Genomic DNA, 12,012 nt, shown 5'->3' on the forward strand with positions numbered 1-12,012 from the left:
ACGCTGCAGGTACTCAGCAATAAAAGGATGTCAATGGCTCAACCCAGGTCATTTGGAAAGTAGCAGCAACACACATTAAGCAACCAAATAAGAGTTGTGTCAGCTTAAGTAAGATTGCGAAATGAAGATTGGACATCAAACTTTATTAGGAAAACTAAAGGAGTAACAACTACCATTCATTTTCTTGAATGATGCATCTCTATTTTGCAGGTCTCAAAAGTTTTGATCTATTTAGGACCAAATCAACAAAGATGTTACTAACAGTTAGAACACTATACACTTCATAACCATTGCTACTATATCAGAATTGCATCTGAACTACAAAAAGAACACAAAATCTGCAAAATTAGAGGTTAAGCTGCAAGTAATGCTAATATCTGGCAAGATTTCAACCATAGGCTTATGTAGCTACAAAAACCTTACAGGGAGACATTTTCCCTGGTAGAAACTCATGAGAAACCTTTATTGAGGTTCTGAATTGAGCAATACATTTTCCTTCGCGATCCAACCGCAGTGATTCCCATATCCTTTAGATCCTCCAATGTTAGCATTGGTAAAACCTCATCATCAACCTCATGAATCTCAAACAGAGAGGCATACTGACCAAGTCCCAACTGGTCCAGCCATACCTTAACCCCATTCCTCTTCCAATCTCGGGCCTCTGTATCAGTTGGGCCATCCTGAGAAACCCTAATTGCCCTCTTCCTACTATTCACATTATCAATTCTCCTATCAATGTCAATAGTACCCATGTTCACATTATCATTAGTTTTGTTATTGTCATGTGAATGAACTGGGCTATGTCCTGAGTTTTCATTATTATCCAAATCTTCGACATCAGTACTGAGCATTTTGTCATCTTTTTCACTATCATCAACTTTGGGAGTCCAACCCGACCTCATTTTCTTGGTCACTGGACCCTTGTTTGATTTCAAATTCCTAATCTTCCAACTACCAATTATAACATCATCCAAATTAGCATCTCCGATATCCTCTTCATCAACATTACTCCAATTTTTCCTAGAATTGCTACTTTCATTAGGGTTAGTATCAACAAGAGTAAGGGTTTGATTACTTGATAAGTTGGTGCGATGGCGATTATTCTTGGATGAGGAATCCTTCCAGAGAGACTTGGACTTCCGTTGGTCGAAAGAAGAAAGTTCACCGCCAATGTCGCCTAACCTGACGCTGGGTCGACGGTAGCGCTTGGAGCCGACGTTGTCTTGTGCTGACATTTCTCCGCCGTCCTCCGGTGACGGAAGCGCCGACATTGAAATCTCCGGTTAGGGTTTAGGGAAGAAGAAAGTGAAGAGAAAGGCGTTACATTGGGGAGTAGGGTTGATTTTATATGAAGATAAATTTGTGAAATGGAAAGTGAAAGAAGAAATTTGGAAGGCAATTTTGTTGATGAACAAAGTGAGGGCAGAGAGTGGGAAGCCTTTGGAACCTTCGAAGATGGATAATATATATAAATACTAAATGCATGCCACGTATGCAGGATCATAGAGTGGGCTCCATTTGCATGGCTGGCTCCATCACCGATTACATCTTTTCATTTACGTTACTTTAAAAATTGATATTTTATTTTAGAAATTTTATTATTATTTGGATATAATTAGACATCAATATCATAATTTGGATATTTACCATTCATAACTAGTATTTGAAATGCTGAGCAAAAAAAAAAAAAAGAAGCCCCCTCTCTCCATCGCTTTCTTTCCCGTTCTCACTCACCTCTCTTTCTCTCTTATATTTTGTATGTATTTTTATCTTTTTATATTTCTATATTTTTTGGATTTTGTATCACTTGTATTCATTTATTTTTGTATTTATTCGCTTTTGTATCACTTATATTCCTTCGCTCTAATTATACGCACATTTAAGTTATATACATTAGCTCTTGAATCACATTTATTTATATATTCGCTCTTGTATCGCTTTTATTATTCATGATATAAAAATATAGAAATACACAAGAGATTACGAAAATACAAAAATATAGAAAGTGAGCGCCTATAAGTTGAGTCATTTCGGAAATTTTCTCTAAAAAAAGATACTATTCACTTCAATCCACAATCACACCATCAAAACAAAAAAACGAACAGATGCTGAAAAATTGAAAATAAAATCGGACTTTAATTGAAAACAATTAACAAGATAAGGGAAATATGTATGGATGCCAGAAGATAGATAATAAAGCAAAAAAAATGGCAGGGAAAGTTAGAGCAAATGTGTGTAAACTCTGGAAAAAATTGAGATAAAAATGTAGAAATTCAGATGAAATATTTTTTTTCTTCTTTTTGGTGTATGAAATTGGAAAATTTAAGAAACACGTAAAAATCAGTGGATCAATAGAACAATAAACAAAAGGCTAAAACGTACGAATTAAAGGAATGTATTACAGAAATCGTAGTGAAACCAATACAAGAAGAATGATGAATTAGAAGCAACACATTTATGGATTGATCGAGAGGGGAAAATGTAAGTTGTGGTGGATTTGATAAGTATTCTAGAATAAAAAAGTTATTTTATTCTAATAGAGGCAGGGAGAGAGGGAGAGAAGGGATCGAGAGAGGGAGAAGGAGAGAGAAAAAATATACAATTGATATAAACACATAAAATCATATAGGGGTGTTCATGGTTCGGTTTGGGTCGGTTATTGATTAAAATCATAACCAAACCAATTTAATCAGTTTTTAAATGTCTAAAACCATAACCAAACCAAGTAAAATAATAACCACCGGTTTGGTTATTGTCGGTTTGGTTCGGTTATTCGGTTATTCGGTTTATGACTAGCCGGAACAATTCAAATATTCTCTCCCTACATTCTTCAAATTTCTTATGAATCTCTTTTTTCCTCACGACCCACAAGGGCGAACGTTCCTGCATATTGAGGGAAAGACATGCTGATGGCAAATCAGGTGGACCAAACTTGAAACGTAGTTTAGATTTAAAAGAATAAGTCAAACAGAAGTTCCAAAATACAAACAACTTTGTCAATTAAAATGAAAAAATTACATATTTAAACTAAATTAACTAGAGAATCCATAATATAATCAAAAGTTGGGCTTGAATTGTTGGACTTGGACATATGCTGCTTAGTGCTTACGACTTATTAGAATTTAGAGTGGGGATTGGATTGTTGGACTTGGACATATTCTTTTAAGACGTCTTAAAAATAAGTAGATCAAAATTAAATTAATAATTAAAAGGTATAAAATATCTTTAATTATTTATGAAAAGCTAATATTATACATATAAATAATTATAAATTTTATGTATATAATTATCGGTTTGGTTCGGTTATTTATTCGGTTATTTTTTACTATAACCATAACCAAATCAAATATTATCGGTTTTTCAAATTTAAAACTAAACCAAATCAAACCAAACCAAATGTCGGTTTTTTTATTCGGTTTGGTTAAATTTTTGGTTTGGTTTTGGTTTTAACCAAAACTGTAAACAGCCCTAAAATCACATATAAAAAAAAGGTGAGAAAAGGAGAGAGGCAGCGAGAGAGGTGTACAAACACATAAAGCAAAATATAAGAAAAAAAGATTTACAAAAGAGAAAGGCGATCGAAATTGGGAAAGAGGTGCTAGAAAATTATGGCTTAAAGTTTGACCTTATCACGCAGTGTATTGTATTAGTACCACTTAAAAATTATTCGTGACTGACGCAAAATTTAAGTATCTTTTTGAAAATGAGAGACTAGTTTCGAGAGGACAGAATATTCTCCCCTTAATATTCGTAATTATGGCCTAAAACATTTGAATAACATAAGTGAGACTGGTTTTAAACTCTTCACTCTATAAGTATCGAAGGTTAGAGTTACAACTATGATACAACAATTTCAAATCCTTTAAATACATGACAGTAAACTTTTATTTAATTGATTAGCATCTCAATACGATTTACATGTAATTAAAGTAACTTAAATGTGTAAATATCTTGAGTAAAGTGACTCAAATATTTCATAGAGGCCAAGTGAAATCATCCAATACATTTCAGTTCATCAAAATGGAATTACACGGATTTATACGCGTTATCATACTGAAATGTTTTCCTTCCAAGCTCTGTATTCGGATTCAGGCCTTGCCTTTGTAAAAGAGAAGTTTGCTACAACTGATGGACGATCAGTGTCTTTTTTTTGCGTTTCCAGCACTTGATTTAGCTGATGGACTAGATATAATACGCACGAACAAAAAGACAATGACAACTAAAGAAACATGGGATCCATACTGTGCAAGCAACTTCTGCACAAAGAAAACAAGTACTAATATTAAAAAGAGATTTTCGCATCACCTTGGCAAAGAAAATTTAACAGAGAAATTTTTGAGACGGTGACACAATCCGAAACTCGGTAGATAATGAGTCTGCCCCTCTACCCTACTCTATCAACACATAATGTGATGTGCTCTTACCACTTACCACTACACCATAGCCCAGGCACAGGTAATTACTGTATATATGCTAGCAATTACTTCACTTGAGAACGTTTGCTTTAGAACTATTCCAAATAGGAAATAGCTTCCGGATTGGTCACCACAAGGTACTTATTAAAATCTTTACTTGTTTTCTCTGTTTTGTGTCTGTGAAACTGAGAGACTTCGAGCAGTGCACAAATGGAATAGAATAAAGAAGAGGTCTCAAGTTACCTTTGCCTGAGTTGAGCAGCCAGTCCAAAACAACCCGATTGGTAAAAGAAGAAACAATGTTTAGTCAGAACAGCAAGAAATGTTTGCAAAACAATTATAAGGAAACCATATCGCATGCTTGTGTAAGGAGGGCAAAGTTACCAAATCTAATTTGTAGGTAGCAGCTTTTTCTGCTAAGGTTTCTAGTGCAGGAATAGGGGTGGAATATGCTACCTGCAAATACTCAACACAAAGCAAAAATAGGACTGTGAAATAAAACGTTGAAGGCTACAAATTGGTTCTTAACAGATCTTCTATTAATCAAACCTGTAGTTTTGATTTCGTAGGGATACGATATGTTATGACAGCAGGCGCACTGTAGTAAGTTGTTTTCACTTTAGATTCCAACTCAAAAGTGTGTGAAACATGAGAGCCACTGCCAATCACATACAACAAATGAAAAGTAGTGAATTAAACGAAGAAACTAGAGAAAGATTTGAGAGGCTCAAGGAACAGCATATGAATACAAGTTTGAATATGCAAAAGTTTCACTTACGCATCAAGTTTTTCCCATGAATTGGACGTGTTTCCAGACACAAAATCAAATATTTCTGTGGACCAGCTATCATCAGCAAGACTTACATCATATATAGCACTGCATAAATTCAGAAAAGATAAATGAAGTTTCTTCAGATAGACTAAACTTATCATCCTTTCAAATAAAGAATAAAAGAACAGGACCTAGTAGTAGATTTGCATGACTACAACCACAAACACACTCAAGTAAACCGGAGTACAATATCAGCCCAGTATAGTTGCTGCATACATGTTTAAAAATTGTAATAAGAGAACAATACGAAACTATGGAAATTAACTTGCAGATCAACAAAGATAATAAGAATTTAGTGTTAAATGAATATGTATCCATTCAAGAGTAATATTTTATGAACCGCCAGAAGGATCACAGCTCAAATTCTCAAGCACAACTAGAAAGAAAAATTAGAGAAAAGAAGATGCAGAATTGACTATTGACAAACTACCAGAGCCCTAAGACCGTAACAATCTCCAAGCAGTGAATGATGGATTAGAAGAATATATAGGGGTAATTATTGCTTGGGAAGCATAGATACACCATAACTAAATATAATACCAACTTTTTACTGCCTGTAATTCAGCAACATGATTTTCCCCTGCAAATTTGTCATCTTCCATCTATTATGATTATTACATGCCAACTCCTTTATACTCACCAAAAACTTTTATAACATCGCGTGTTCAATTGAAACAAATAGACGAGAACAACATAACACATCTTATTTCTTACAGTACAATTTTAATTAGAGGGACATGTAATTCATTCAATCGAAAAAACAGCAGAAAAAAAAAGACGACCGGATTGGCAGATGCTTTTTGCACTAAATGTTCTGGTTGAGCAATGAATGTAACGGTCTCATTTTACAGGAGTTAATCGATTCTACTTTAAAAAAAGAAAAACAATCAGATTGTTCAAGCAACAACAAATGCAAACAATTAGAGAACAGTGACAACTGAAAAACAGATACAGATACATAAAAACACCGAATTTGAAAGTAAGCGTGCAAAATGAAGGGCGGAAAGAGCAAGGAGTACTGACATAGATCCATGATTATAGACGTCGATGGAAACGGAGACCCGTTCGGGACCAGACTTGAGCTTTAGAAGTGAAGCCTTCTTGTGGGACACCACAAACGGAGTTTCCGCTGCCGCCGTTAAAGAGGAAACTGTAAAAACAGCAAAAATGGTGAAGATTATCAATGGTGCTGTCGTCATTGGTGGAGATGGAAAATGATAAGAAAAAAAACGTAAGAGGAAAATGTATGTATTAGGGTATTCAAAAAGAAGCTGATGAAGTGGGCTTTAGTACACTGACCCTACCTCAATTTGTCCTTTTATGGCCCACTAAAATAAATTCATCTGCTTCTAAAATTAGTTTAATTAATTTTCTAACGTTAAATTAGAGAAATTTTTCCAAACTCTTTTAGATTAATAATTATTTTTTAAAAAGATTTTTTTATTTCGGTCTATAGCATATTTATCTTAATTAATAACTAAAATTACTTCATTACCTCTCTCTCTTTCTCTCTCTCCCTCTCTATTTATAAATTTAATTATAAATCAAAATCTATTTAACAGAATTTTAATTAAATAAATTGAATATATTTTTTAAACACGTGGCGGCCATCTATTGGTTTCAATTTAATTATTTAAAATTAATTATAAATTAAAATTTATTTAACAGAATTTTAATTATGGAAAAGGGTCTAAAATACGCTTGAACTATTGGAAATAGTACAAAAATACCCTTCATACCCTTTTCCGTTATAAAAAGGGTATTTTACTTAAATCCCATAGTGAAAAGGCTCAATTACAATTTATCCCGACTTTTTTGGTAATTACCTGAATTCCCTCTTTTTTCCAGATTTCTGATACATACGAATGACGTTGATACATCGCGATTTGATACATAAGTCCTTTTCATAATACATCGCTAGTTGATACAAACCAAACATTGTAATATCAATAAAACTTATGAATCAGCTTATAGCACCTAATATATCATGAACACAATAAAAATAGCAGTATAACTTATGTTTTACTGATACATTTTGTGTTTGGTTTGTATCAACTAGTAATGTATAATGAAAAGGACTTATGCATCAAATCGCGATGTATCAGCATCATTCCTATGTATCAGAAGAGGGATTTTTGAAATTTTTATAAATGGTAGGGAATAATTGAAAATATAGAAATATAAAGTGTGTAATTTGGTAATTTTTTCTTATAAAAGGATCATTTTAGGACCTAAAGGTGGATGTCAAGGATATTTTAAGCCCAATAGATGGATGAAGGGTATTTTTGTATCATTTTCAATAGTTCGAGGACATTTTAGACTATTTTTCATTTTTTCTATCTATTCTTTCTCTTTCTCTTTCTCTTTCTCTCTTTTTTTAAATTAATAATTAATTATCCTAATTTAAATAGTATCAAAATATTTGAAATTCACATATAATACTTATAATATATTTGTATTAAAAGTATTTTAATTATATATTCACCACATTTATTAAAATATGCCTAAAATATGTATCATAAATTGATTTCAAAATGTATTATATGTTATAAATTAACCAACTTAGCAAATAGCAAAATAATTGAAAAGAGATATATTGAGAGAAAGAGAAATAGTGGAAATTGTAGTATATGTATCCGTGCGATCGTTTGTATAACAACAGTGGCTATTTATAGCCACCGCAGGACGAAAGTAAAGCAAATTGAGGAGACAGATTTGAGTGAAAGGAGGAAAAAAGGAAGAAAGAAACAAAGAAAAGTAAAAGTAGTGGGTAGTGGATGTGGACATCCATTCCACTATATCTAACACTCCCCCTTGGATGTCCACGTATAATGTGTCTCGTTAAAATCTTACTAGAAAAAATCCAGTGGAAAAATCCTAATGAAGAAAAAAGAGTACACACATCTGGTAATACGCCTTGAGTGCTACCTCATTAAAAACCTTACCAGGAAAATTCAGTGGGACAAAACCTTGGTTAAGAAAAAAAGAGTGCAGCGTGTATTTTACTCTCCATGATGAAAACTTCATTTAATATTTTGAAGACGACGCATTCCAACCTTATATCTCAGCTTCTCAAAAGTCGATGTTAGTAATGCTTTTGCGAATAAATTTGCAAGATTATCACTTGAACGAACTTGTTGTACATCAATATTACCATTCTTCTAAAGATCATGTGTGAAGAATAATTTTGATGAAATATGTTTTGTTCTGTCTCCTTTTATGGAGCCACCTTTTAATTGAGCTATGCACGCGATATTGTCTTCGAATATTATTGTAGGTACCTTGACATTATTTTCTATGCCATATCTTTCTTTGATTAACTGTATAATCGATCTCAACCACACACATTCTCTACTTGCTTCATGAATTGCTATTATTTCAGCATGATTTGAAGAAGTAGAAATAATGGACTGTTTTGTAGATCGTCATGATATAGCAGTTCTTCCGTGTGTAAATAGATAGACTATTTGAGATCGAGCTTTATGTGGGTCTGATAAATAACCGCATTTGCATAACCAATAAGGTCTGCACCATCTTTGTTAGTATAAAATAAACTCATATCAATAGTGTCACGACCCAACCCCGCGGGCCGTGACGGGTGCCCGAACTGGACACTCGCATATACCCCTGCTAGCTATAAGTATACATGTCTCCTATTTGAGTCATAGCGTGCCAACAGGCAAGACAATATATAAGCCGACGAGGCTATCGTAATATATAGGCATAACTGTTCACACATACATATACAACCCACATACATGTATACATAACCCACGTACATGTCCACCGACCTCTAAGAGTAAGAACAGTAATATAAGGTGGGATAGGGCCCCCGTCGTACCCGTAAACAAATAAATATATACATCGAGAGTTAGTACCAAAATCTAAAATTCGGCACAATGGAGCGCTTCTGAACTGCTGAGTGGGACTACTACGCCGGCGGATCCCCAAAGTATGTATCTGTACCTGCGGGCATGAAACGCAGCCCCTCCCCCAGAGAAAAGGGGGTCAGTACGACATATGTACTGAGTATATAAGCATAGACATCATAAGGAAATTACAGTTGGCTTAGGGATGCAGGAGCAAGTATGACATCTAATCATTTACTATACCTGTAGCTCATAATACAAAGTCGTACATACTATCATCACATACTATACCCGGCCCGTTCGGGGACCCGGTGTAACAACTACATCACTCTGTTGTCGTAAGCATCTTGTGTTATTCGTGTTATCTCATATAATAATATCGAGGGACGTACGGCCCGATCCATTTATCATATAGTAATGCCGAGGAACGTTCGGCCCGATCTCTATATAGTAAAATATGCCGAAGAACGTTCGGCACGATCCGTATATCATATAGTAATGCCGAGGAACGTTCGGCCTGATCCATATATAGCAAAATATGTCGAGGAACGTTCGGCCCGATCCGTATATCATATAATGCATATACGTGTACGTAAAACACTGTAACATATCAAACATCTCTTAGATATCACCATAAAGTATGTCCAAGAGCCCCTAGGTATATGAGCTTACATATCCCATCACTATTCAGCCTATAGGAGGCTTAAGGGTCGTAGTTCAGCTACTTTAAGGCCGTTATCATTCAAAAAAATGAGTACAAGGCATGAGTCACATCCGGAACCTATAAATGGAACTACCTCTAACTCATACCGTACATCATTTCACTTATATCAAGCCATTTCAAGAGAAGGAAGGGATAGGCTTCACGTATACTACTTTGTATCACGTAGAAGGCTTACAAGACAATAACTCAACTATCGCAAGAGTTCTAACATCAAGAAGTGAATAAGATTTACGAACCATACTCGGAGTTCTATGAATGGATTTTATCCCCACATTACATATACCAACCACTTATGGCTAAGACATTCCAAGAGAAAAGAGAAAGCTTCACATACTCTCTACTTTCCCTCATATAGTCGTCAAACACATATGTGCCGTGGAACGTACGATCCGATCCTTAGATAGTAACATATATCATACTTGGCCCATCAAGGGACTCGGTACCATAAATATTTCATCATAACATCATAACTTATGTCAAATACATATCAAGAGAGAAGAAGGGTAGCTTTACATACTTATGCCAAAAACATACCAAGAGAAGAAAGGGCTTCACATACCTTTTTCGGGATTGATTAAAATCCGGATTGCCTTGATACCTTCTTAACCTATTTAATATAAAATTAATACTAAGGTTAATAGATTTTCACGTTCCAATATCCCACTCTACAACCAAGTACTAATAAGAGTCATTTTCTATCCATTACCCTCGACTAGTTTGTTACTAGTTCCGAAGCAACCGAAAATCGGACAGCATTTCCCCTATAACTTCAACATTTCTGAGATTTCAACTCGGACACAATGTCAACAAACATACCAACAACAACAACCAGCGGCATATTTACAAGTAATTCACTTCAACTTTACACAATACAAGCTCCAAACAACTAGCTCCAAACTACGATACAAAAATAGAGTTTTTAATCTTTATTTCACAAAATATTTAACCATACCAAACTGAGGGTCGTGTGGCTGCAACCAGAAGCACCCACACCCTTTTTAAATCACTTTAAAGCCCTGCAACACGTAACCCCATCAGCTGCACCCACAGCACCACAACGGCAACACAACACGCGACTTTAATTTAGCTACTACGACTTTAATCTAGTTGTTTCTATCGTCAAGCATACTTATGCAATTTTTCTACTTCCAACCTTATTTAATACATGTAATATACCCCATAACATCATCATAACCTCCAGTTCGAAAGAGAAACTTTACCTTACCCGAAACTCGCCAAAACTTGCCGGAACTCATCTCGGAATTTCCTTTAGCGCAGCTGAAACTTCGGGGCTGTTTGGTAACATTTTGGGCTGCTCCAAACCATAAAAATTTTATTACTAACAACTTCATAACATCATGGTATACCCTAGATAATTAATTCACGGAACGAAATCGGAAAACTTACCTCTTTTCTTCTCCAAATCCGTGGGTCTCTCTCTTTCTCTCTAGTTTCTTCTCTTTTTTCTTTGTCTAGAATTTTTTTGAACTCTTTTGATAACAAAACCTAATGGATAAAGATGACTTAAAAGTCATCAATATATATATATATATATATATATATATCTTCCACCACTTATCCATATTTATAATTAAGTCCCTTAATAAGAATATAGACACATGACCCCCTTCTCCATTTTTCTAGAATTTTCTTTTAAAAAAATAAAGATGACTTAATTGTCTTGCCATGTACACTTTGGTTCATATATATTCATCATATGGCCATAAAAGAGTGGTCCCTTACATGAATTTTCTTGAACACTTTGGTCTTTCAAGAACATTCTTAAACATTTTGCGAATTTTTCTTTTTGCCCTTTGCCTTTCCTAATATTTCCACACTATTAATGTTCATAACCAACTTGTATATTAAAATAAATTTTAGAAGATGGTCATTCCCGTAACTTCACCACGGCTATCTTAAAATATCCAACGATATAAAATACGGGATATAACAAATAGTACCCTTTAGGTATCGCAAAATATGTTTAATACCGTTCAAATGCCTTCGCGTTGGCGATGAAATATACTTTGCTAGGAAATTAATAGAAAATGTTATATCAGGCCTAGTTGCGTTAGCAAGATACATAAGTGCACCAATAGGAGTGAGATATGGTACTTCAGGACCAAAAATTTCTTCAACCTCTTCTGGAGGTTGAAATTAATCTTTTTCCAC

The 12,012-nt window shown here is 34.5% G+C and overlaps 2 protein-coding genes across 2 annotated transcripts; both read right to left on the bottom strand.

The window, feature by feature from the left end:
- Window positions 1–122: 122 nt before the first annotated feature.
- On the bottom strand, window positions 123–1,426 carry LOC129895555 (uncharacterized). Its single transcript, XM_055971282.1, has one exon. It carries the CDS (start codon window positions 1,269–1,271, stop codon window positions 450–452), a length of 822 nt encoding a protein of 273 aa, XP_055827257.1. The 5' UTR covers window positions 1,272–1,426; the 3' UTR covers window positions 123–449.
- Window positions 1,427–3,924: 2,498 nt separating this feature from the next.
- Window positions 3,925–6,508, bottom strand: LOC129895159 (uncharacterized). The gene is made up of 6 exons (XM_055970821.1): window positions 6,271–6,508; window positions 5,194–5,292; window positions 4,965–5,073; window positions 4,800–4,871; window positions 4,659–4,664; window positions 3,925–4,256 (listed from the first exon to the last, which is right to left on the bottom strand). The coding sequence occupies exons 1-6, from the start codon at window positions 6,444–6,446 to the stop codon at window positions 4,137–4,139; spliced, it is 582 nt and encodes a 193-aa protein (XP_055826796.1). The 5' UTR covers window positions 6,447–6,508; the 3' UTR covers window positions 3,925–4,136.
- Between the last annotated feature and the right edge of the window lie 5,504 nt (window positions 6,509–12,012).

The sequence above is a fragment of the Solanum dulcamara genome, chromosome 7, assembly GCF_947179165.1.
Source record: "Solanum dulcamara chromosome 7, daSolDulc1.2, whole genome shotgun sequence".
NCBI lineage: Eukaryota > Viridiplantae > Streptophyta > Magnoliopsida > Solanales > Solanaceae > Solanum > Solanum dulcamara.

Excerpts from the sequence above, each read along its gene's own strand:
- LOC129895555 (XM_055971282.1), bottom strand. The coding sequence starts at position 1,271 with ATGTCGGCGCTTCCGTCACCGGAGGACGGCGGAGAAATGTCAGCACAA.
- LOC129895159 (XM_055970821.1), bottom strand. The coding sequence starts at position 6,446 with ATGACGACAGCACCATTGATAATCTTCACCATTTTTGCTGTTTTTACA. Across the intron at positions 5,293-6,270 it reads GTCTATAATCATGGATCTAT|TGCTATATATGATGTAAGTC; the intron begins GTCAGTACTCCT and ends GAATTTATGCAG. Across the intron at positions 5,074-5,193 it reads TCATGGGAAAAACTTGATGC|TGGCTCTCATGTTTCACACA; the intron begins GTAAGTGAAACT and ends TGTGATTGGCAG.